The sequence below is a fragment of the Trachemys scripta genome, chromosome 4 (assembly GCF_013100865.1).
Source record: "Trachemys scripta elegans isolate TJP31775 chromosome 4, CAS_Tse_1.0, whole genome shotgun sequence".
Lineage (NCBI taxonomy): Eukaryota > Metazoa > Chordata > Testudines > Emydidae > Trachemys > Trachemys scripta.
This window is the reverse complement of record NC_048301.1, coordinates 4,836,327-4,859,430: the sequence shown is the minus strand read 5'-3', so window position 1 is coordinate 4,859,430 and position 23,104 is coordinate 4,836,327. Positions and strand designations below refer to the sequence as shown.

General features: G+C 44.5%; 1 protein-coding gene across 2 annotated transcripts in view; it reads left to right on the top strand.

Annotated features, from left to right (window-relative positions):
• Positions 1-23,104, top strand: part of MDGA2 (MAM domain containing glycosylphosphatidylinositol anchor 2) — a 619,444-nt gene that overhangs the window by 382,857 nt on the left and 213,483 nt on the right. For both annotated transcript variants that reach the window (XM_034770448.1, XM_034770447.1), the window contains exon 7: positions 18,907-19,236. In XM_034770448.1, the coding sequence (XP_034626339.1) occupies positions 18,907-19,236 (330 nt within the window). The remainder of the gene's footprint in view (positions 1-18,906; positions 19,237-23,104) is intronic.

Here is a 23,104-nt window from a genome sequence, read left to right as displayed (position 1 = left end):
TAATACTTAGCTAATAGCAGCATTTACTCTATTGGGGTTACTCATGTTCCCGCAAGTGTGAGAGGGGAATCAGGTCCATGAGGTGGTATCATGTCGCTTTTCTGGTGACAGTTGCATCTTTTGAATATTTACTACTTGAAGCGGGACAAGGAGAATCCAAGCTGCGGGACAGACACTTGGATCTCAGTTTCACCTGTTGAACAGTTCATATACTGAGTTATTTGCAGAGTGAACTCCGCTGCGGCACTCTATGGAGAAGCTGAAATCTCACTGGACCCCCACCAGAAAAAAAAAGCAGTAAAAGACACAGAAGCTAATTAACTTGATCCCAGGTGAAAACCGCCATTTGCCACGGTACATCTCCAGAATAACAAGCCCTTCTGTCTTAAAAATTTTAAAGCATTTATAAAAATACAGACAAACTGTGTAAATATCTCCATGCTATTTGCATTTAAATTGAAAATGTGACTGCATCTGGTCTCATAAGTGCCAAATAATTACTTGATATTCAAAAGTTTGGAGATGCTTTGCTAGAAAATGCTTGACAACGTAATTGTTCTGACAGTTATTGAAAGTAAGGGGTTTAAAAGCTTAAACTGAGGCCACGTTATCAGCAGAGAAATGAGAGGTTGGTGATTGAACCGGTGGGATTGTGCGCCCACGTTAGCCAGCTTTTTAGTTGAAGTTTTGCTCACCAGCACACTTGCATTGCCATGCACTATGGATCTGCCATTTCACATTAGCCAGTAACTCCCTGAAGCAGTGGCTTCTAGGAGATCTTTAAATGCATTCTGGACGCCCAGGGAAGGGTTTTGTTCCCATAATCCCCTGCAAGACACTTACAAATTCCTGGGTACCAGTGTGATAGTGACAGGTACTATAGAGCTTGAAGTGCTTGAGTCTATGTGTTTAGTTTAACAAAGAGAAGGTTATGGGGTGAGTTGATCACTGTCTGGAAACACCTTCATGGGGAACGTTCATTTGATAATAGAAGCCTTCTCAGTCTAGCAGACAAGCTCCAGTCGCTGGAAGTTAAAGCTAGACAAACTCTACCATTAGAACAACTTGCCAGGCATTGTGGTGGATTCTTTATTGCTGGCCATTTTTAAACCAAGATTGGATGTTGTTGTTTTTTTCGAAAAGATTTGCTCTAATTGAAACAGGAATTGATTCAGGGAAATCCTACAGCTTGTGTCATGCAAGAAGCCAGACTAAATAATCACAGAGGTCTCTACTGGCCTTGCCATCCCTGACTGCCTTTTCCTAGTCCCCGCCTTAAGATGGAGGCCAGAATGAACAATCTGCTCTTGCTCCTTGCACAGGAAGAGAGATTTCTGCTGGAGCTTTTGGATGGAGTTCTGCCAGCCATCGCTGAGTGTCTGGGACTGAGACCGGCAGATGGCAGAGTGTTTGCTCCCAGCCATGGAGGAGACAGCTTTGTGAGGTGCTTGGGGATGACGGGACAGTGTGTTGATTTTGAGTCCAGACTGGTTTGGACCAAGTTGTGTTCAAGGCTTGGGAGGAGCAGAAGCGGAGGCATGAATTCAGCATGAAAAAGGAGAGGTCTCTACATTTTTGGACCTGTGTGACCTGATCTGCAGCACTAGACCATGAAGATGAGGGCACCTTGGGAGAAGAGAGAGGGGTGTTCTGGTCAGGAAATCTGGCTACCCTGATCATTACTGGTCACTTGAGCACAAATTTGGGTTTAGGGAGTCCACAGTGGACATGGTTGCTGTAGAGGAGTGCGAATGGCATTATGGAAGTGTTTAAGTTCCCTATGCTGCTTTGAAAAATCTCAGTCGGGGCATGTGATCAAGAATCCATTGTATCAGAGATTGCTGAGGGCTTTCAACAATTGGGATTCACAAATTCTGCAGGAACTATTGATGACCCAATGTGCCCATTGCATTCTCCCTGTCTCCCCACGTGCTCAGTAGTCAATGTGTCTAAAAGAGTCCTATACGCCCGTGATGCAGACCTTAGTGGATGGTCCTGGCAGCTTCTTGCTCATGGACTAGCATGGCCAGGCCAAACTCATGCTGCAAATTTTCAACATTCTGTCATTTTCAAGAACACCCAGAGGAGGCCACTATTTTGATTACATTGGAATTAATGAGGCTTCCATCTCCTCTATGATTCTGGGGGACCCTGTGTATCCATTTCTCCCCTGGCTAAGGACACCATTCCCAGATCGCACAGAGCTGGAAAACAGGCCTGTGCACAGGATGGAGTTGGAGAGTGGTTTTGAGGACTAAACGCAAGGAGGATACATCTGTTGCCCATCAATCATCCTTTGATAACCAACGTGATTATAATACCTGCATGTTGTAATATGATAAGAGAAGCAAACCAAACGTAAAGAGTGGAATAAGGAGATGGCAGGATTTGCAGCAACCTGTACATAGCCAGACAGAAAAAGTGTTGTCCCTGTGGGTATTACTTCAGTAGCACAGCTGGCTGGTGGTGTGCTGACAAATTCGAAACTCTCTGTGCACACACTTAAGCAATGCTGGGCCTTCCAGAGAAAGCTGGGAACTAAATATGATCTTTTGTTGTTTTTAGATTAGTCACCCACAGTTATGTTGACAGCGGGTTTCTCTCCGTATATTATAATGTCTGTTAATTATATCCTGCGTCCTTGATGCGTACCGCAAGGGAGAGTTTGGAGGAGTCAATTGCATTGGCAGGGCAGTAATTATTGGCAGTTTGGGTGGGGAGAGGGGTTTGTGTGCTTTTGGGAGGGTTGGATTAAATTGTGGATGGTTAAATGTATTTATGGAGCTTGTGCTTTAGTAATGGTCTGCATTCATTTTGCCACGAGAGGATGTGGAAGAGCGACGTTAAATAATGGTATGTTCGAAGTGGAAATTATGCAGAACTTTCCTTTTCCAAACATTGTATTTATTTTGCCCAAAATAATGTTTCAGGACAATTGGAATAGGAGAACGAGTCATGAGATATACGCCACAAATGACAACAGAGATATTATCTTAATGTTAATATAATCCATCCCACTGGGATTCCAGTTGTCCTTGCGATGCTACTGTAAATGAGCAGAAAACTTGGGAGGAGTGACTGTGAGAGAGCTAGGCAGTACAATGTGTGTCACTGTCTACAAGTAAGCGCTCTTCTTGTGCGGGAGGGATAGGTGCATGCTCTAATCTCTGTTAATCCTCAAGAAATATAAAATGATCTTCTCTCTATTTTGAGAATTGTTTAATCACAATCCAGTTATGTAGATAATTGACAAGGGAAGCTGAAAGACCCCAGGAGAAATCTATGACCACCAGAGTTAAGGAGAATAAGTATTTTTTTTCAATCATGTAAGGAACAAAGTGAATCCTAACAATGATGCTGGTCCATTATTATATGGAAATGGAAGAATCATCAACAATAATGCAGAAAAGAGAGAAGCATTTGATAAATTTTTCTGTTTCATTTGAGGGGAAAAGTCAGATGTAGTCATATTATATGATGCTGATGATGATATACTTTCCTTTCCAATAGCAACTAAGGAGGATGTTAAATAAACATATAATAAAGCTGGACATTTTTAAATCAGCAGGTCTGGATAACTTCCATCCAAGAGATTTAAAAGAGTTGGCCAAGGAGCTCTCTGAACCATTCATATTGGTTTTCAGTAGATCTTGGAACTCTTGGAAAGTTCCAGAGGATTGGGAGAAAAATAATGGTGTACCAATATCCAGAAAGGGTAAATGGGGTGACCAGGGAATTATAGGCATGACAGTGTGACATAGATTCCATGCAAAATAATGGAATGGCTGTTACAAGACTTGATTAATAAAAAATTTAAGGAGGGTAACATAATTAAGGTCAATAAACATGAGTTTATGGGAAATAGATCATGTCAAACTAACTTTTTTTAAATGAGATAAGTTTGACTGATAGCGTCAGTGTAAGACATCTGTAAGGCATTTGACTTGATACCACATGACATATTAAGAAACTAAAACAATACAAAATTAACATGACACATTGAACGCATTGAAAACTGGCTAACTAATGTCTCAATGTAATTGTAAATAGGGAATCATTGTCGAGCAAGTATAATGCATCTATACTGGCCAAAAAAAGCAGTTTTGTTTCCACGGTGCTGAAGGCATAATGCTTATTATTGGCTTCATTGAATTGACAGAGCCGAATATACTAACAAAGAGAAATACCAAACAAGACTTCTCATTGCTCTCGCGTCCCACTGGAATCAGTTCTCGGCCTCACATCATTTAACATTTTTATCAATGACCTGGAAGAAGACAGAAAATCACCACTGATAACATTTCCTGATGACACAAAGTCTGGGGGAGTGGTAAATAATGAAGACAAGTCATTATTTCAGAACGATCTTTACAGTAGCATCTGGAAACTGGAATCTACAGCGTCACACGGGGAGCTCATGTTCAGCTGATTATCCACCATGAGCCCAAAGGTTCTTCTCAGAGTCCCTGCTTCTGAGAACAGAGTCCCCCAATCTGTACGAATGGCCTACATTCTTTGTTCCTAGATGCATGATTTCACATTTGGCTGTACTGAAAGACATATTGTTTGCTTGCCCCCACCTTGTTAAGCAATCCAGAGTAGAGATGGGCAACAAAATTGGCTCTGGTTGTGTCTCTCTTATATCCAATAACCTAGCTGTGTTAGGGCACTCACTTGGGAAGTGGGAGAGTCAGGTTTGAATCCCGGCTTTGGAGAAGGGATTTAAACCTGGGTCTCTTCCCCACCCCCAGGGGAGTGTTCTAACAACTAGGATATTGAGTCAGAAGGGAGGGCACCCCTACCACCATCTCTTCCTTCTAGAGTTTGTCAATCTAGCCCATTGTTGACTTTGCTTTGATTTTAAAAAAAAAGGCTAATAATGATCAAAATGAAAACATGTTTAGTTTGATACAAAATGATTTTTCCAACTTTTTTTTGATTTGCTAAAAATTCAAAGAAAAAATCAGTTTCGATTCAACCTGAACCAATTTTTTTCCTGTTTTTTCGGAACTACCAACAAACCAAAAAATCAGTTGTTAATATACCTTTGAGCTCATAATGGATAATTTACTGGACATGAGCTACCCATGTGACGCTGTGGCCAAAAGAGCTAATGCAATCCTGGGAAGTATAAACAGGGGAATATTGAGTAGGACTAGAGAAGTTATTTCACCTCTGTATTTGGCACTGGTGTAACGTTTGCTGGACACTGTGTCCATTTCTGGAGACCACAATTCAAAAAAAGATGTTGATAAATTGGAGAGGGTCCAGAGAAGAACGAGGAGAATGATGGACTGGAAAACGTGCTTTCTAGTGATAGACTCCAGGAGCTCAATCAAAGAGAGAGCTAAATGGTGACTTGATCACAGTCTATGGTCATGTTTACGCTGCCCCTCAGTTTGGAATATGGGGGTGTGAACAGCAGTGCGCAAAAAAGTGCCGCTCTTTAACTCCCCTATGTGAATGCCACATGTGTAAATTCAAAGGTTCCTACTTTGCATTAATGTAGTCCGGTTTGAAGAGATTCACGCTAATATGAACTAGGAACCTTTTAGTTCACGCCTGCAGTGTCTGCATGGGGAATTACATGACATCGCCCTGATGTGCACTGGCATTCACACCCCCATAATCTGAACTGCGGGGCGGTGTAGACATGCCCTATAAGTACTTACCTGGGGAACAGAAATTAGATTATAGAAGCCTCTTTGGTCCAGCCGATAAAGGTATACTAAGATGCAGCGGGAGGAAGATGAAGCTAGACAAATACAAACTACAAATAAACCACAATTTTTTTTAACAGTAAGGATAGTTAACCGTTGGAACAATTCACCAAGGTTTGTGGTGGATTCTTCAACACTAGAAATATTAAAATCAAGATTAGATTTTTTTTTTCTAAAAGTCATACTTTAGTTCAAACAGGAATTAACTCAGGGAGGTTTTCTAGCCTGTGCTAGCCAGGAGGTCACATGAGGTCATCACAGTGGTTCCTTCTGGTCTTGGAATCTACGAATAGTCTCCTGTTTCTTACCTAATTTATTAGTTTGTTTATGTACATATTGGCACCAACTGCAATGATGATAGATGAACAATATCAATTAATATGAGAGATTATGTAAAACCTGTTACAGATCTAATTAAACCTACACCAGTAAACCGCTTTTGAACGGCGTGTCAGCACTGTATTTACAGAATTCACTTCCTTGTTGCACTGCACAGTGGTTCTGTTAATGGATCGCTCAGACCTGACATCTATTATTACCGTGCATTGAGTTAGGCTAGAAGTGCCCTTAATTGTGAATGCTCTTCCTTTAATGGCTTTAAATCAGGACTGGAATTCACTTTAACACATTTTTGGGTGATGCTAAAATTATTTTCTGTGTGTGTGTGTGTGTGTGTGTAGATATATAGAGATATAGAAATATATACATAAAAAAGACCAAAAAAAAATCCCAAACTGTTTCTTAACATCAACAACGTGGCCAAATGAATGTTTCAAGATAACACTGTGTGTTCTGTTCATCATTGCAGAACATTTCCCCTCCCATAGGTCTATGCTCTGTTATTTGGTAGCTGCATTTAGGGCTATATACTGCGGAACACTCCGATAATGCATCTACACTGACAGGGGCAAAAAAACAAACAAACTTTGTTTCCATGGTGCTGGAGGCAGAATGCTTATTATTGGCTCCATTGAACAGATAGAACTGGATGTACTAACGAAGAGAGAAATACCAGAGAAGACTTTCCATTAGCTGGGCTCTGCTGTGGAAATGGCTGTTTATTTAATGTGTAGTTCCAGTTATATGGTGTTTTCACTTAAAGCCAGACATTAGGCAGTGTGCTGAGAGCTCTTTGCCATGGGGAGGGTTGATTTTGGAGTAGAGATTTCTCCATCTGTGGATTTCTGCCTCATTCAGTCATACAGACAAATAACACTGGAACTCAACTCAGTGCTGAAGTTTTTTGATAGCAGCTTTGAAGGAAATGTGTCTGGAAACAACCGAATGAAATTAAATTCATAGCATGTTTTATTGTGTTTTATTTAAGCTTGTCACTTCACTTTCACAATATGGAAATAAAATATGTTTTCTGTAGTTTTTAAACTCACATGTTTTACATTGGAATTGAACAAATTACGGTAGTATTAGTGAAGAACAGGACTACTAGGCTAAAAACAGCCCTGTTTGACTTTATTGAATTGATCTGCATGCCAGCCTCCATGTGGCATTGTTTTGCAGCAAGTTCTTGTTAAGGATTTAATTCATCAGAGCTCGGGTCATTGACGCTAATGTTTTAGTATTATGGCTTGAATTAAAAAATCTTATTGGTTTGCCTTTTGATTTTTAATTGGGCAAATTTTCAGGAAGCTTGAACAGTTCAAATGATTGAAATAAAACATTTCTCTGTCATGCAGTAGCACATTTTCTCTTAATATTGTAAAACACGGTGAGTCAATTCATACTCTGTGCTCTCCTCAGGCCTCAAAAACAGGATTGTCACTGCTCTGCAAGGTATGGCCCCAGTCCGACCAGCACATCCCCTCAGGATCATACCAGTGTAGATTAAATAGTTCACTCTGAATGGCACAAAACCCACTGGATTGCGTAAATTGCGTGCTGTAGGGAGCTAGCCATTCCATTCATTGATTGCTGAAAGCATTATAGTACAAACCCTATTCTTTACACTTTGGTTGTGAACAGGTGAGTCCAGCAGCTCAAAACATTTTCCTTATTTTTCATTGTCCACTGCCTCTGCATATCTAGGCCCTGTCCGGAAGCAGCAGCAGGGGTGCCACCAGACAACGAGAGAAGCTGGTTTCCCAAGATTTCCCACAAGGTTTTGGAGAATCAAGAGGTTTACATTGTGAAAATAAGTTTTGAAACTTTCTGGGTTCTTATATGAACTACCCCCCAAGCTCTGACCTTTTGGAATTTCATCTATGGCTAAGGTCCTGATCCTGCAGTGGGGGGGTCACATGGCAATTCCTTGGATGTGTGAGAAGTCCGCTGGTGTCAGTTGGACTCGGGGAGGGTGCCGGGCCCGAAGGACCACGCCCAGTGCAGTTTGGAAGAAGGGGGAATGGTTTTCAGGGCTCCACTTGCTTCGTGGTTTGGTGTTCTCACCATGCGCTGGATTATGGGACAGTGTGTAAACTGCACCGACTCCTGAGTAGCACCGGGCCTCAGCCGTATGCCTCTGAGTTCGAGTTTCTCTCTGCTCGCTCCTGTGGGGTGGTCATTTACTCTTCGCCTGTACCACCGCTAAAGGCTAGATTCGCAAAGGGGACTTAGGCATTGCAAAAGCTAACTCCTAGCTGCCCAGCCACCCAGTGGAATTCACAGCCCTGAATTAGGGGCCCAGGTTCCTCATGCATCGAATGGGGAGACTTTTGCACCCATGAGAAGGATTCCCAGAAGCCAGCAAGCTGAGCAGGGAGCTGCCTGTGCTAGCCAGGAGTGAAATGCAAAGCAATGAGGCAAGGCTTAGAGCCCCAATCTACGCTGCCGAAGGGGGGCTAGTCTACATGGGACGTGACTGAGTAGCGTGTCCGAGTCAAGTATTGGGGGAGCCGTGTTAGTCTGTATCCACAAAAACAACAAGGAGTCCGGTGGCACCTTAAAGACTAACAGATTTATTTGGGCAGAAGCTTTCTTGGGTAAAAAACTTTCTAGGTGAGTGGCTCTCAACCTTTCCAGACGACTGTCTCCCTTTCAGGAGTCGGATTTGCCTTGCACATCCCCAAGTTTCACCTCCCTTAAAAACTACCTGCTTACAAAATCAGACATCAAAATACAATTGCTGGCTTTCTTATGTTTACCATATAATTATAAAATACATGGATTGGAATATAAATGCTGTACTTACGTTTCAGGGGATAGTACGTAGGGCAATATAAACAAAGCAGGACGTTTCCATTTGTACTGACTTCGCTAGTGCTTTTTATGTAGCCTGTTGTAAAACTAAGCAAATCTCTAGAAGAATCGAGGTATCCGCTGGAAGACCTCTAGCGCTCTGGTTTGCTGTGCAGTAATTTCCCGAGGGACACTGCACTAGAAGCCCCAGCGTGCTCTTTGATTGGCTACATTGGACAGCTGGGAATAGCCAAAGCACGCTCCAGGACTTTGACTGAGTTGTAGCCGAGCGCACATGGGATGTTACTACATGTCTCGACAAGCCCCAACTCCCATTGCTGTAGGGCTGTCACGCCTGCCTGACGGGCTGGAGGCAAGCGCCTGTCCGTACTCGGGATCCTCAGCCATAAACTGTCTCCTGGAGTTGGGCACCTAAGCCAGGTCAGCCGTTTCTCATGAAAAGCAGAGTTTGACCCTCCTCCCCCATCATAGCCAATAGCCCAGTGGTTAGGGCACTCAGCTGGGACATGGCGACCTGGGTTCGAATCCCTGTTCCAAATCAGGCAGAGGGGGGATTCAAACCTAGGTCTCCCACAACCCAGGTGAGTCCCCTGTTGGCTCTTTGGGGATTCAGACCCTATCGTGCTAGGCGCTGTACAAAACTAGGAAAAAAAGATGTCCCCTGTCCCAAGGGACACACAATCTATGGATTAGACAAGAGACAACAGATGGGTACAGACAGGTGGGGCCGTACAAGGAAACAATGAGACAGTGTTGAGCAACATGACACGATGTGGTCTCAGCATGTGAGCTGCCTAATGGTTGTGAATTTTCTTTTTATTTTAGCATCACAGCAAAGGAGAGATTTGAAGGTGGTTAATGAGGCAAATTCGCAGCTGTTTATGGGGAACTCCTCCCACGTACGAGGGATAGCATGGCAGAAAACATGATGATGTCTGCTTGAAAATTGAACAAGTGGGCGGTGGAGGCTGGTGTCCTGGGCCAACATTGGCTGATTGGTAATGAATGAGATGTTATGCAGGAAGAATTAGGAAGATTTAGACACAGTCTTGATATGAGGACCTTCAGAGAGGGCTGAGTCCAAGATGATGCCCAGGTTATGGGTCTGTATAACAGTGATTGAGAAAGGAGGTAGCAGGGAAGGTTTTTGGGGGAAGATTGATCTCTGTTTTAGCCATGTTGAGCCTGAGCAGGTGGCTAGACATACCTGATGAGATGTCAGAGAGGCAGGCTGAGATTTTAGTTTGAACAGGGTCCAGGTGTCAGGTAGAGAGGTAGATCTGCAAGACATCCGCATAGAGATGGTGATGGAATCTGTGTTTGTGGATGAGATTACTAATAATCCCACTTACTCCTGGGATGCTGGATCCAAAACTATCCTGTCTAAGGCACTGGGGGGTCTGTTATGTGGGCACATAGACTTACCTCTACATGTCAATCCTAAGAAAGAGTCTATGGTTTTTGTGCTCGTTGGGATTAAAATAGCATAGAATCCTACACCGTATCACGCCTCCAAACAGGAACTTTGCATACAAGAACAGATCATTGTTTATATTTCTTTCCTTCCCTTGTGCACATACTCAGAAAGAAAATCTTTCTCTCTCTGGGTGTTGTCGGGGGCCATTATCAAAGTGTTTTACTTCTAAATCAGCGAGCAAGAAGACACGCATGCCTGTGTAATCTAAAAGGCTCCAGTCATCACGCTAATAAGATGGGCAGAATAATGGCACTGCTGTGATTGTGCTTCAGCACTTCTTTTTTAAACCTCCATTTTCAGGGATTTCTAACTTCGCTGTTTAAAATGTGGGGTGGTTGTTTTTCTTTTAAAGTTTAGTGAGTGCGAAAAATGATGGATGTTAGTTTGAAACGCTGGGTTTTGCACTGTCCTGGCTAGGGAAAAACATTCCAACTTTTTACTAAACAATTAAATTGGAGTATCAGGGGGTAGCCGTGTTAGTCTGTATCTACAAAAACAACAAAGAGTCTGGTGGCACCTTAAAGACTAACAGATTTATTTGGGCATAAGCTTTCGTGAGTAAAAACCTCACTTCTTCGGATGCATAGAGTCAGTCACCCATAATACAATTGCTTAAGGTGTTTAATTTGTCTTTCCTCTTAGCACCAAGAGCCCCTGAGATTCACCCCTCTTGTGAAAATCCCATCCACCCAAAAGTCACCAGGGTGATCTGGAGAGCTGGTGGTGGCTCCTTCTAAAGCCAAGAAACATCCTCAGAGTCATGGGCATGGAGTTTCTAGGGAATGATGCTAGTAATGAACTACCTCCATGAAGCCTCCTGTTTCTCCTGGTCTTGGGGGTCCAGGCAAAGGGCTTGATCCAAATCCCACTGGAGTCAATGGAAAGACTGCTGATGACTTTGGGTATGTCTACACTGCAACCGTGGCATACCCAAGTTATCTTTAACCTGGCTAGCTCGGGCACTGATAGCAGTGAAGCTGTGGAAGCATGGGATTCAGCGTTGCAAGTCACCCGAGTAATTGTCCAGGGACCCAGGGATAGGTGGTGTGTGTGTGTGTGTGTGTGTGTGTGGAGGGGGGGCAAGTGGGGTCAAGTGCCTCCCCAGATTTCTGCTTGGCCTGGTGGGGAGCGGGGGAGAGGTTCTTCTCCCAGGGTGCCTGCCCCTCAGCACATTCAGCCGCTCTCCCTGGCAGCCAGGCCCGGGTGGGGAGCAGGACCAGCCGCTTCTCAAATCCGCTGCTCTGGGTCCCTGCCCAGGCCCAGCTGCAGGGGACAGGAGCCGAGTGAGCTGGAAATTTGCCATGGGCAAGGGGATGGGGGGGCTCTGGCTCGCTTGGCCCCTGTCCCTGGCAGCCAGGCCCGGGTGGGGAGCAGAGCGGATGGGGCAGTCTGCCACCCCAGCCTGGCTCTCCCTCAAGCAGCCGCTGCTCTGCAGAGTCAGCAACCTGGAGCGGCAGGCGTGAGAAGCGTCTGGTCCCAGTCCCTGCCTGGGCCCGGCTGCCAGGGAGAGCAGCTGAACGTGGCGGGGGGAGGCCTGGCGGGAAAAGGACAGAGTTCCCCCTCCCCCACAGGTAACTGGTGGGTCGGGGAGAGCGCGGCGGCCCCGGGATAGGCACAGAGTGGGGAGCTCACATTGCAGAGGACACAAATGGGGTGGTCACTGTGTCCTCCCCTTTAGATTACGCCATGTTGGGAGGCAGGAGTCATCTATGGTGCCAGGTGAGCTTGTACAGGTGGCACTGAACCCCATGCTGACGCAGATTCACGGTGATTGGCACCTGAGCTAGCTGTATCCAAGCCAACTCAGGTATGTCTACTTGTGTTGCTATTACACCTCCCGATTGCAGTGTAGACAGACCCCTCGATGGGCTGCAGATCAGGCCTTAGTCCTCTGCTCAGGGTTTCTGTGCAGGCCCTCTGCCTACTCAGAAATCTTTTCCTCTTAGTGTGAGATAGCTGATAGACAGCCCTGGGTCTCCAGAAAAGGGAATAAGATTCTATTTCTCTCCCCCTTCTATAATGTATGTGTGTGTGTGTGTGTGTGTGTGTGTGTGTGTGTGTGTGTGTGTGTGTGTGTGTAAGAGAGAAATTATCAGACATCTAAAATGTTTCGGAGAGCTCAGACACTGACACACTGGCCACTCCCCCATGAAAACACTGTCTGCTGATCCTGCTGTCCCCGGGGTGGGTCCCGTGTGACTTTCCCCATGAGGCCTGTCAACCAATGCCAAGCAGACTCTTTGCCTGTCTGCACTTGTGAGGCGGGGGGTGTGACTCCCGGCTAGAAGAGACAGACTCGCGCTAGTTCTGATCGAGCGTGTGGAATGGCAGCACGTGCGGTGGGCCCGGCTAGTCTCTTCCACCCCTCGCTCAAAGTGTGGTCAAACCCGCGGAGCACCCCAGCTGTTTCACGAGCGCTCTCTACCTATCGCTATGTAAATTGCCAGTAGAGGTGCTTGACAATATGTAGCATAGTTCTGGATTTTGTAAGGCCAATAAAAGCTGTTGGTGGGCGTGTGCGCTGCAAATCACGCTTCTGGGCAGCCCTTTTCATCAGCTCTTCGCACCAGCAGATGACTGTCTCGAACCATTCACAGATAACGAGATAAAGCAGACTTGCTCTCCAGCTTTGACAAAATGCTCACGGACATGATCAACGTTCAAACAGAACCACTGCTGGTTGGGAACAGAGCTTGAACCCAAGTGGAATCTGACGGTGTGTTCAAGGTTCAAATTAGTATTTTGCACGGTTCTGCTACTGAATATTGCTGTTGCTGCAGGCTCCATACAGTCACATACGCAAATACCAGAAAACACAAGGCCAAGCATTCCCCCCTCCCCTGTGTCAGCTTAGGAGGCAGGCAGTGGCCAGTAAACCATTGTGTCAAAGCTTGCAAATTGTGCAGCAGCTAATGAGTTCAATCACTGTGTTTGATGCTATTCAAATATCTCAAAATATGCATTTGCAAGATCTGAACCATTTTGATGGATTAAAGGAGCATTTGGGGTTGATCGGGGTGGGGGAGGGAAGATATATCTGAATGCAAATAGGCTTTCATGGAGACACTTTCAATGGATTTCATAACTTTGAAATGTAATTAACTGTGAAAACAGTTGGGGAAGAGTGGAGAAGATCGCTTCCCCGGTTTCTATTTGATCACATCACAGTTTTTCAGAGACAGACTGACAATTTCCTGAACTGGTTCTGAAGCGCACAGGGCAATTATGGACATTTGCCATATTTTCCAGCACCGTTTGTTGACAGTGTGCAGAAAACCTTGCCAAGACATAGATATTGTAAGCATGTCTCTAGGGCCCCAGCTCCCAGACTCATGTGATTACGTCCAGATCTAAGTTTTCTTTCTTTTTAAATATTGTGTCTAACTCTCAGGTCTGTGAAGAAACGCTTGCCCTGAATGTAACTGATCTAGCGACAAAACAAAACAAGCTGTGCACTCCTGGGCAGAACTCAGGGCACCGTGTGTATATCAATACACCTGCTATTAGGTATGGGGGTCATTGGAAAGGATTCAAATCTGGGCCTGCTCAAGGAACAGGTACTCTAGGAATGGACAAAGAGCTGTTATATTGGGGTCATCAGTGCACGTAAACCCCAAGAGCTTATTGAAAATATAGCTGGTGCATCCGAAGAAGTGAGGTTTTTACTCACGAAAGCTTATGCCCAAATAAATCTGTTAGTCTTTAAGGTGCCACCAGACTCTTTGTTGTTTTTTTAGCTGGAAATAAACTTTCAAGTGCTCGGTGATACTTCAACTCCTGACAGATGGAGGGGGAGTGCTCCTGAGAGGGGGCAGCATACGGGCAGAAAACTTAAATGCCCTGAGGACTGTCAGAGGCATCATCCAGCCTGTGGATGGGATTCCGCACCTCAGATCTTGGAGTAGGCTTTTGCTTCCTGGCTCTACAGAAGGTTCAACAGCCCATGGAGAAATCCCCTGAATCTAGCTCCATGCAGCAAGGGTCGGGATATTGGCACAGAGACTGCATGCTTCAAGGCTGTTGACTGCCCTCAGTGCTCTTCCGGCCATTGAGACTGAAAGAATCTTCCATGGGAGTCGTGCAGACTTGGGAAACCTGCTTTCAGCTGCCCGTGACCCTCCTCTCAGGGGAACGTTTGCAAGTGTGGAGGGAGAGTCTTCATAAGTTAATACTGATGATGAGCATTAGCTTGCCCGGGAAAGAAAGCAGTTAGTGAACCCCGAGGCTTTCCCTCTGTGAGGGTATGTGTCCTGTTCCTTCCAGCTAGAATAGGGACTGGGCCGGGGAGAGTGCAAGCCAAAAGCTCTGCAATGAAGCAGAGAGGGAAATAGATGAGATTAGAGATAACACTGTTCTCCTTATTCTCAGGAAGTTTCTTGCTCAACCCTAGATGAAAGTGACTCTTTCTGTAATTCTTTACCATGGGAACCTGGCCACCTCCTAAAAACCAGCACCCAGGAGGGGCAGAGTACCTTGGGGGAGTGAGGAAGTTTTTATGGACAAGGAAGGTGTGTCTGCCTGCAGGATGTCAATTTATCTGGACAGTTGTCCCTCAAAAAATGTTTAGAGTTTTGATTATTGCTCCTGGCTCTTTTACAACCTGAATGTGTGACTAGAATGGCCCCATGTAACTAGCGAATGTAATAGGAAAGGAATTAACTTTGAGGCAAATGCATCAATTTCCAACACAGCCTTTGAACTGCTAATGGTGGAACTGAACTGTCTCCCCCTGCAGGTGAGTGAGGTTAGGATGTTGATTGGTTAACGGTGGTACTTAATGCTTCAGGGCTACGATTATAAAACCAAAATTGTTCCTCTGGTGTTGGCAAGAGAGACTTAGCGCAATGGCAGTGCAGGTTTTGTGAGGCTCTTGGAGAATGTGACCAGAGAGAGAGCATTCTGGTTAACCAGGTGTAGAATTGGGAGTCCGTGTTGCTGTTAGCAATGGCTGTGATGCTTGCTGAGAGGCTAGGAAAGCAGGATGGCATGTGAAGGGAGAGTCACGTATGTGGAGAGCAGAAGGGAGAGGAGGAGGGGAATGGCACAGAAGCTTTCACTAGCTCTGATTTTATAGGATCTATAGGCTCCTTACTTCCTGCCAAGAAATACAGTGTTTCAGCACCCAGTTTCTGTGCCTCTGAATCGCCTTTGGGAGAACGATTTGGCTAAGGTGGGTGCTGTACAGCAACCCCTGGGACCTACCTGAAGTTTTCATCTGTCATTACAGTGGTTTTAGAAATATAGGATTTGCCATAGCAGGGCTGAACATTGTCTAGTCCACGTCCAATATCCTGTTGCTGGTTGTTGCTAATACCTGATGCTTCCGCATAAGTAAAAATAAGACAACAAACCAAACCATACCTCACTTGCTGGTAGCCAACTATGCAATGTAGTACATGGGCAACGAAAGCAGTGTTCTTGACCCATGAGGCTTATTGCCTGAAGCCTGGGATTCCTTTTCTTCTTAGCTTAGATGCTCTTATGGATTTAGCCAAAACGAGGAATGGATGAGATTTAAAACTTTCTTTTCAATGCTGCTATCCATTTGCTGGGAGAGAGAAATGGCTAAAACTCACTATGTGCAGACAAGGAAAAAAAGATTCAAAATGGAAACCAGCTTGGTGATTTTACTACCAAACAGAGGTGACTGAATTATTCCTTACCTTGATTGTTTAACTTCCTTTTTCTCTGTTTGCAAAGTAGGAGTGTATTTGTTACGTCCATGTATTTGTGGGAAATGGTATTTGAACAAATTGCAGCAGCCGACTACAAATGTTCACTTTGACAATTTTCAGTTTCTTTATTTGTTGCGTGGGATTGGTCAGCTGCCGGTTTCTGCTTCCGGTTGATTGCAACTTTTAAACAGAGTAACAAATGATGAATAATGGCTAACATATTCTGACATTAATTTTTTCATACTAAAATTCATGAAACTTTCAAGATTCAGAAAGACTTAATTAGAAACCTAGCAGCCATCCATATACCTTAACAATGAAGTACATGAGTTTCCAAATAACCTCTTGTATTCTCCAACCTGCGCTACAAACAAACCAATTATTTCATTCTCTAATTAAGATGGTGATGCTATTTCACCAGTCAAAGTTTGTTACTGTGTCTCTCTGGGTCTATTGCCTGTGTGTTTGTCCATTTCTTTCTGTTTGTGGGCTGCTATCTGGATTTTGAAAGATTTTTAGATTTGTGGGTAGAGGATGAAAAAAAAAATAGAAAAGTTAAAAAACACAATTAAAATATCATCCATGAAGTGTCAGCTCTTTGATAGCTATAGAAAGTGGTGAAAATGGCAATTCTGCCTCACTTTGGTTAGCTGCAAAGCAGTTTTATTCCAAGAGTTACTGAGCTAAGGAAAGAGAGTCTGAATTAGCATTTTCAACACTTCATAAACAGCTGACAATGAATGCTCTCCTAGTTTGCTTTGTACCTCATAAGTTCATTTCCATTTCATATTGTTACGCTTTCTGTATATGAGCAAACTGTTTATTACCCAAAGTATGGTATCCTGACAAGAAAATGTTCAGTACACCGCCTTTACCATTTGTAACGATGTCACACTTCATTTGCTGTAAGCATCTAAATACATGAGGCCAGATAGGAGAATGCTGCTGTGTGTCCTCATTTCATCTCCGAATGCTCCATGCATGAAGCACTGTATGGGCAGTCGCAGGAAGGGAGAGGGGGGGAAACAAAGGAACTTTCCACTGTGCTAAAAAGTCACATAATGCAGCGGAAATGTCAGATTTAAATATTTGTCTTCCAATTTTTATGTTTAGCCAGAATATTTGTTTATAAAATTTCCAACCGGTATTTTCCTTGTGGGGCTTTTCAGTTTGACACAGAATATATAGAGAGATATTCTGAGAGAGAGCAAGAGAGAGAGATTATACACATAGCATTTAAATGCAGTATATCAGAAGTTACACATATTTAAAGAGCTTAATGGTTGACTCTGGAACATCTTCCAAAAATTAGCATCCTACCAGCTGCTTTGCTAATTCCAATTGCTACAGTTTCAGGATAGTTTTATGTTTGCTTTAAACAAAAATATTGAAAACAAATGTCTGAAGTATGGCATCAAGTTGCTTTTTCATGGCAAATTGCTGAATTTGTGTTAGTGACTCTCATCGGTTGGAGATTGTCCTGCCTCACGAGAGTGTCATGGGGTAGCAGTTGGCATTCTTGGCTGGGACCTAGAGCATCTGAGTCCTAATGCTGGCTCTGACACTGTCTCCTTAAGCCCTTGTTTAATTTCTGTATCTCTGGTTCCTTCTCTGTAAAACTGGGATGGTACTTCCCCTCGTTGGCTGGAGGGATGAGAATTAATTACCATGCTTAATTCTTGTCCTAGTGAATTGAAGAAAATAACTTTATTATTAATTTAACCCCCCCCAACCTGTTGATGCTTGTGGCAAGCTCCGTCACTGCAATTTCTGGCTAACATTCTGTTCCCAGCCGTGTGCGCGCATATTGGCCTCACTTTACTTCGACAGGCGCTGTCCCACCAGGGCTAGGCAGCCCCACTTCACCCCTAGGAAGGGAATGCTGTGTTTGTATAACACTGACAGATCCCGGTCGTCGGTGGGCGGGATTGAACCTGGTACCTCTGGAACTTAGTGCATGAGTCTCTACTGCATGAGCTAAAAGCCAACTGGCTCTTTGCTAAGAGTGAACTCATTTAATTCTCTCTAAGTGGTTTCGGTGCCGGTAGCTGGGACACAGCACCACACCCAGGAGGTGTGTGGATTACATTTGCACAGCCTCTCATGGGGAATACGCTGGGGAAGGGCAGCTTTAAATTGCTGCTGCGACTTCAGAACAGACCCACTAAGGGAGGCTGCTCAGAAGATGCATCCATGCTCCAGGTGTGCTCCTTAGCTGGCCACTTCTGGGGCTGCAGTTGCTGGCAGGGGGATCCCCAGTGGGACAAGCCTGTGGAGGCTGCAGCCTGTATGAGTGAGGGGTGAATCCAGGCCACTGATGGGGGAAGGAGCCACATGTGTGTACCTCAGGGAGGATTTTAGCCTAGGAGTGAGTTTGTTTTTTCCCATGTAGCGAACTGGCAAAGGGCTGTTCCGCACAGCTGTCCCTGTCCGCAGACAGATTTGAGATGACACTGCTGATCATTTCCGTGATATTAGATTGATCTCTGTGTTTTCTTATCTTCAGCAAGCTTATCTTCAGGCACTGTGATAGGACAGTGGGGCGGGGGACATGGCTCTACCTAGACCAATACATAGTCAACACTGAGGAATCTTGAACTGTTTTTATTACCCTTCAATTGCCAGCAGCTCACCCAGATTTATTTACTGTATCAGTTCCTTGCTTGCATGACAACAGTGGTGAGAGCTTTAGCAATGCAAATGTATGCCACAGTATGATGCTGATTAAGGACCTGATCCAGCTAACGTTTAATCCACGTGTTTACCGTGACTTCAGTGGGACCATTCATATGCATGGGTATAACGGTTTGCAGGATCCGGGTCTCGGATTGCAAGAGCTGTAGCATATTAGACTAATTGTGGGCATGTTTTTATATTTTAGCCTTAAAAAAAGGCCGGTTTTGGATCACGCCTGACCCATATCACAAAGACGACAACATCCAGATTGGGCGCGAGGTGAAAATCTCCTGCCAGGTGGAAGCTGTTCCTTCTGAGGAGCTCACATTCAGTTGGTTTAAAAATGGACGCCCGTTGCGTAGCTCAGAAAGGATGGTCATCACCCAGACTGACCCTGATGTTTCCCCTGGCACCACCAACCTGGACATCATCGACTTGAAATTCACTGACTTTGGAACATACACCTGCGTGGCATCCCTGAAAGGCGGCGGCATATCCGATATCAGCATTGATGTCAACATATCCAGCAGTACAGGTAAGGCTGCTCCCTTGGACTTGGGCTTTACAATTGTGGCTCTTCCTCAGTGCATGTGCAAGAGAAGAGGAGTGAGGCTTCCCCATAACTTGGACTCCTGGTTTCCAGAGTGTACTGCTCCTATGAACAGAAGATAGAAGGTTGGATGGGTGGCAGATGATGCTCTGCTCTCCAAAGGGAGGTCATGCAGCTGCTTGCATCTAATAGTAGACTTTGGGTGTGGGGAAGGCAGCTGTTTTAATGAGTATGTAAGGGAATACTGGGGCACATGCTGCTCCTAGTTGGGAAAATCCTATAGGCACCCCTTGTGGTTTAGGTACTCAATGCATGTTCATTTCTATGTTTTACAAGAAAGTATGTCCCTCTGTTGGCAATTGTCTCAGCTAAGAGTATCTTCCAGTGTTTACGGAGTGTGTGTGTTTCTCTCTGAACTGATGGATGGCTTATAACTCATATGAACACATAGGCGTGAATATTGCAGTTTCTTACATTTTTTACCAGTGGCTGATCTTAGTGACTGACGCAGTCCCCATTCTTACTGCGGCCACAGAACAACAAAAGTCCTTAGATTAGTATGGAATGCTTTCTGGTAGGGTCAGTTTGTTACCCATTATTGGGTTTTTAGCAATTAGAAGGGTTTTCTCCCCCAGGTATGGCAAATCAAATACGACTCGAGCAAAACTGACGATCACCTTTCTCTCATGAGTTTGAAAAAAACAACAACAAAGGCCCTTCAACCAAGTCCAAATGAAAGCTGCTTTATACTTTTTTATAATGTAGAAAATATATTTTGTAATAGAAAATATTCTTTCTGCCATCACTAGAAAAAAATAGGGTTGCTAGTCCATTTTCCCAGTAAAAATGAATGTATATTTCCAGATATGTTAAAATAACACATTTGTGTTCTAGTACAGAGGCAAAGCATGTCAGTATTATGTGCATTATAGTTCCTTTCATTGATATGATACATGGCTACAACTTTCTTCAGGTTATGCCAACTGTCATAGACCTATAGACTTAAAGGCCAGAAGGGACCGTTTTGATCATCTAGTCTGACCTCCTGCACGTTGCCAGCCACAAAACCTTGCCCACCCACTTTGGCGTTAGGCTCATAACCTCTGGCTAAGTTCCCAAAATCCTCATGTCTTGGTTGAATGATTTCAAATTGCTGAGAATCCACCATTTACTCTAGTTCAAATCAGCAAATGACCTTACCCCACCCTGCAGAGGAAGGCGAATACTCCCTGCCCTTGTCTCTGTCAATCTGACATGGGGAGAAATTGCTTCCCAACCCCAAATATGGTGATCAGTTAGACCTTGAGCATGTGGGTGAGACCCACCAGCCAGACACCTGGGAAAGAATTCTCTGTAGTAACCAAAGCCCTCTCCATCCGGCATCCCATATTTACTAATAGCAGTCATGGATGGGCCACATGCCATTGTAGGCAGTCCCATCATATCATCAGCTCCCTAAACTTATGGAGCTCGGTCTTGAAACAAGTTAGGTATTTGGCCCCCACTGCTCCCCTATATGCTGATCTGAGGTACGTTGTGGATGTCACACAGGCCACTGGAGTAAGCCAGCAAAGAACACACATCCCAGATCCACTTTTGCAGCAGAGTACGACGGTGTTGTGGAACAGCCTCATTCTGACCCTGCCACGCACACACAAACGTGCTGCCCAGTTTCTAAAAGGCATATTAAATTTCCCTCAAGTAGAAGATCAGTTTTTCCAGAGAGTCTCCTATTTGTCTTTTATCCCAGCAGTAATACTTGCCATTGACACGTCACCTTTTGTCCAACACGCTATAAACACCCTCTTGAGTCCAATGTGGTAAATGCTCTCTCGCATAGCTCTCCTCCTCATTGTCTGACTCCTTGTTTATATTTAGGGCCATAATGCCGCCCTCTGACCTCGGTAACATGCCATGGATATCAGGAGGAGTTGCATGTGTTGATCTGTGGTGGTGTTTTAAAGAGAATAGGGACAGAAAGAGGTCGTCTAAGCAGGAATGACCCAATGCCTTTTGTTGACCGGGGTGGAAAACATTTTTGGAGCACCTCCCCGCCGTAGGGTGGACCAGAAAAAAAACCCAGCCAGTCAGCAGAGGAAAAAAACCAAAATGGCCGAGTGGCACAATGGTCCAGTGTCCCTTGAAAGCTGGTGCCCAGGGCAATTGTCGTGCTCCCTGCCCTGGTGGATGCAAGATGGGAAGCCCCTTTTAAAATGTTAGCCCCATAAATCAGTTTTGAAATGCATGGGTAGGACCTGAGTCATGTGTTATGTCTTAAAATGTTTGTGTAGACATTGAAAGTGCATTAGGAGGAAAGTTCTGAATAACAGGAAGGAGAGGAAGGATGGTCCAGTGGCTAGGGGGCCAGACCAGGACGTGGGAGGCCTGGATTCCATTCCCTGTTCTGTCACAGCCTTTTCCTGTATGACTTTGGGCAGGCAAACCATTTAATCTCCCCTCTGTAAAATGGGCCTATTAGCACTTCCCTATCTCCCAATGAGATGCTGAGTATATAGATACATTTAATGATTGTGAGGTGGTCAGATCCTCTGGAGGCCTTATCCAGGTAGCTGAAATTGGGCTGCCTCTGACAAAGAGGTGGAAGATTCATCTCTCTCTCCCCCCCACCCCTTTACCTCCCATGGAAAAAATTCCACCCACTCCCCTACAACCATCATACCCAACAATCGGGGTTCTCTTTTTGGGTTTTGTTTCACATGTGATCTGTACTTGCAATGGCCCTCATCCTGCATTTGGATCCATCTGATTAGGAGCTTCTACCCATGTGGGTCTGATTGCAGAATCAGGGTGCACAGGAGTATGTGATTAGTACTCACACAGTTGGTTTTATTATCTGTCGTACCCAGCAAAACACCGTTCACCTATACAGGCATTTTAGGGTCATCAGCGCACACCATCCCATGCTAGAAATCTCTGTTTTCATTGTCCAAAGACCGCCCCCCCACCATCATTCTCTCTTTAGCCAAAATCTTATGCCAAGTGAAACCTGAAGTGAAGCACAGATTTACAGGCAAAACAATCCAGTGATTCAGATACTTGGAGTGCTAATTTCTAGCTACATGTTTATTTATCACAAAGGCAGTGAAGACAGAGATTGTGAGCAACAGCCTCACACACCTGAGCTTACGATGTCGTGTAGCATGAACTCCAGTTGTACAGCTTAGCAGTGCTCATCTTACTAACCAGGACAGGAGTGAAGTGGAAAGAGAGAGAAGATTGTTAGCTGGCAACTGCAATGTTGGGGTCTGACGGATGCATGTGGGAGAATGACATTCTGTGCACTCATGTGTTACCTCTCTAGCAGAAAGTTACCTCTGCATTATCTTTACCTGCCATAGGATCATCGGGAAGAGTAATAGTAATAGTTTTGCGGCCTCCCCTTTTGACAGCAGTGGGAATCCTGCCGGAGTAAGGAATGCAGGATGATGTCCAATGTCAGATAACTGATGAACAGCAAGATGTCTAGGATAGCAATGCTCAGTTCTGGCACTTGGAAAATGTGTTTGTGCATGGACCTTATATTCATCGCTATCACAGCAGTTATGAATCTCGATGAATCACTAATGACCTTCAAATTCAGACGGAAACACTTTCAGCTTCCCCTAATTGGATGATGAAGTCATACAAATAGAAATAATGTCTTTTAAGACGTTAAGGAAGACTGGTTCTGAATGATATTTTTTCCTCCCTCTTTCTGTTTGTCTTGCATGTTACAGTAGAGTGAATCTAAGTACTGACATAATTCATCACTGCCTGCAGAAATTATGAAAAGCTTACAGGGATGGTCATCTGATGGATGCTTCTGATTTATCCTTTTACTCAGCCTTCCTTC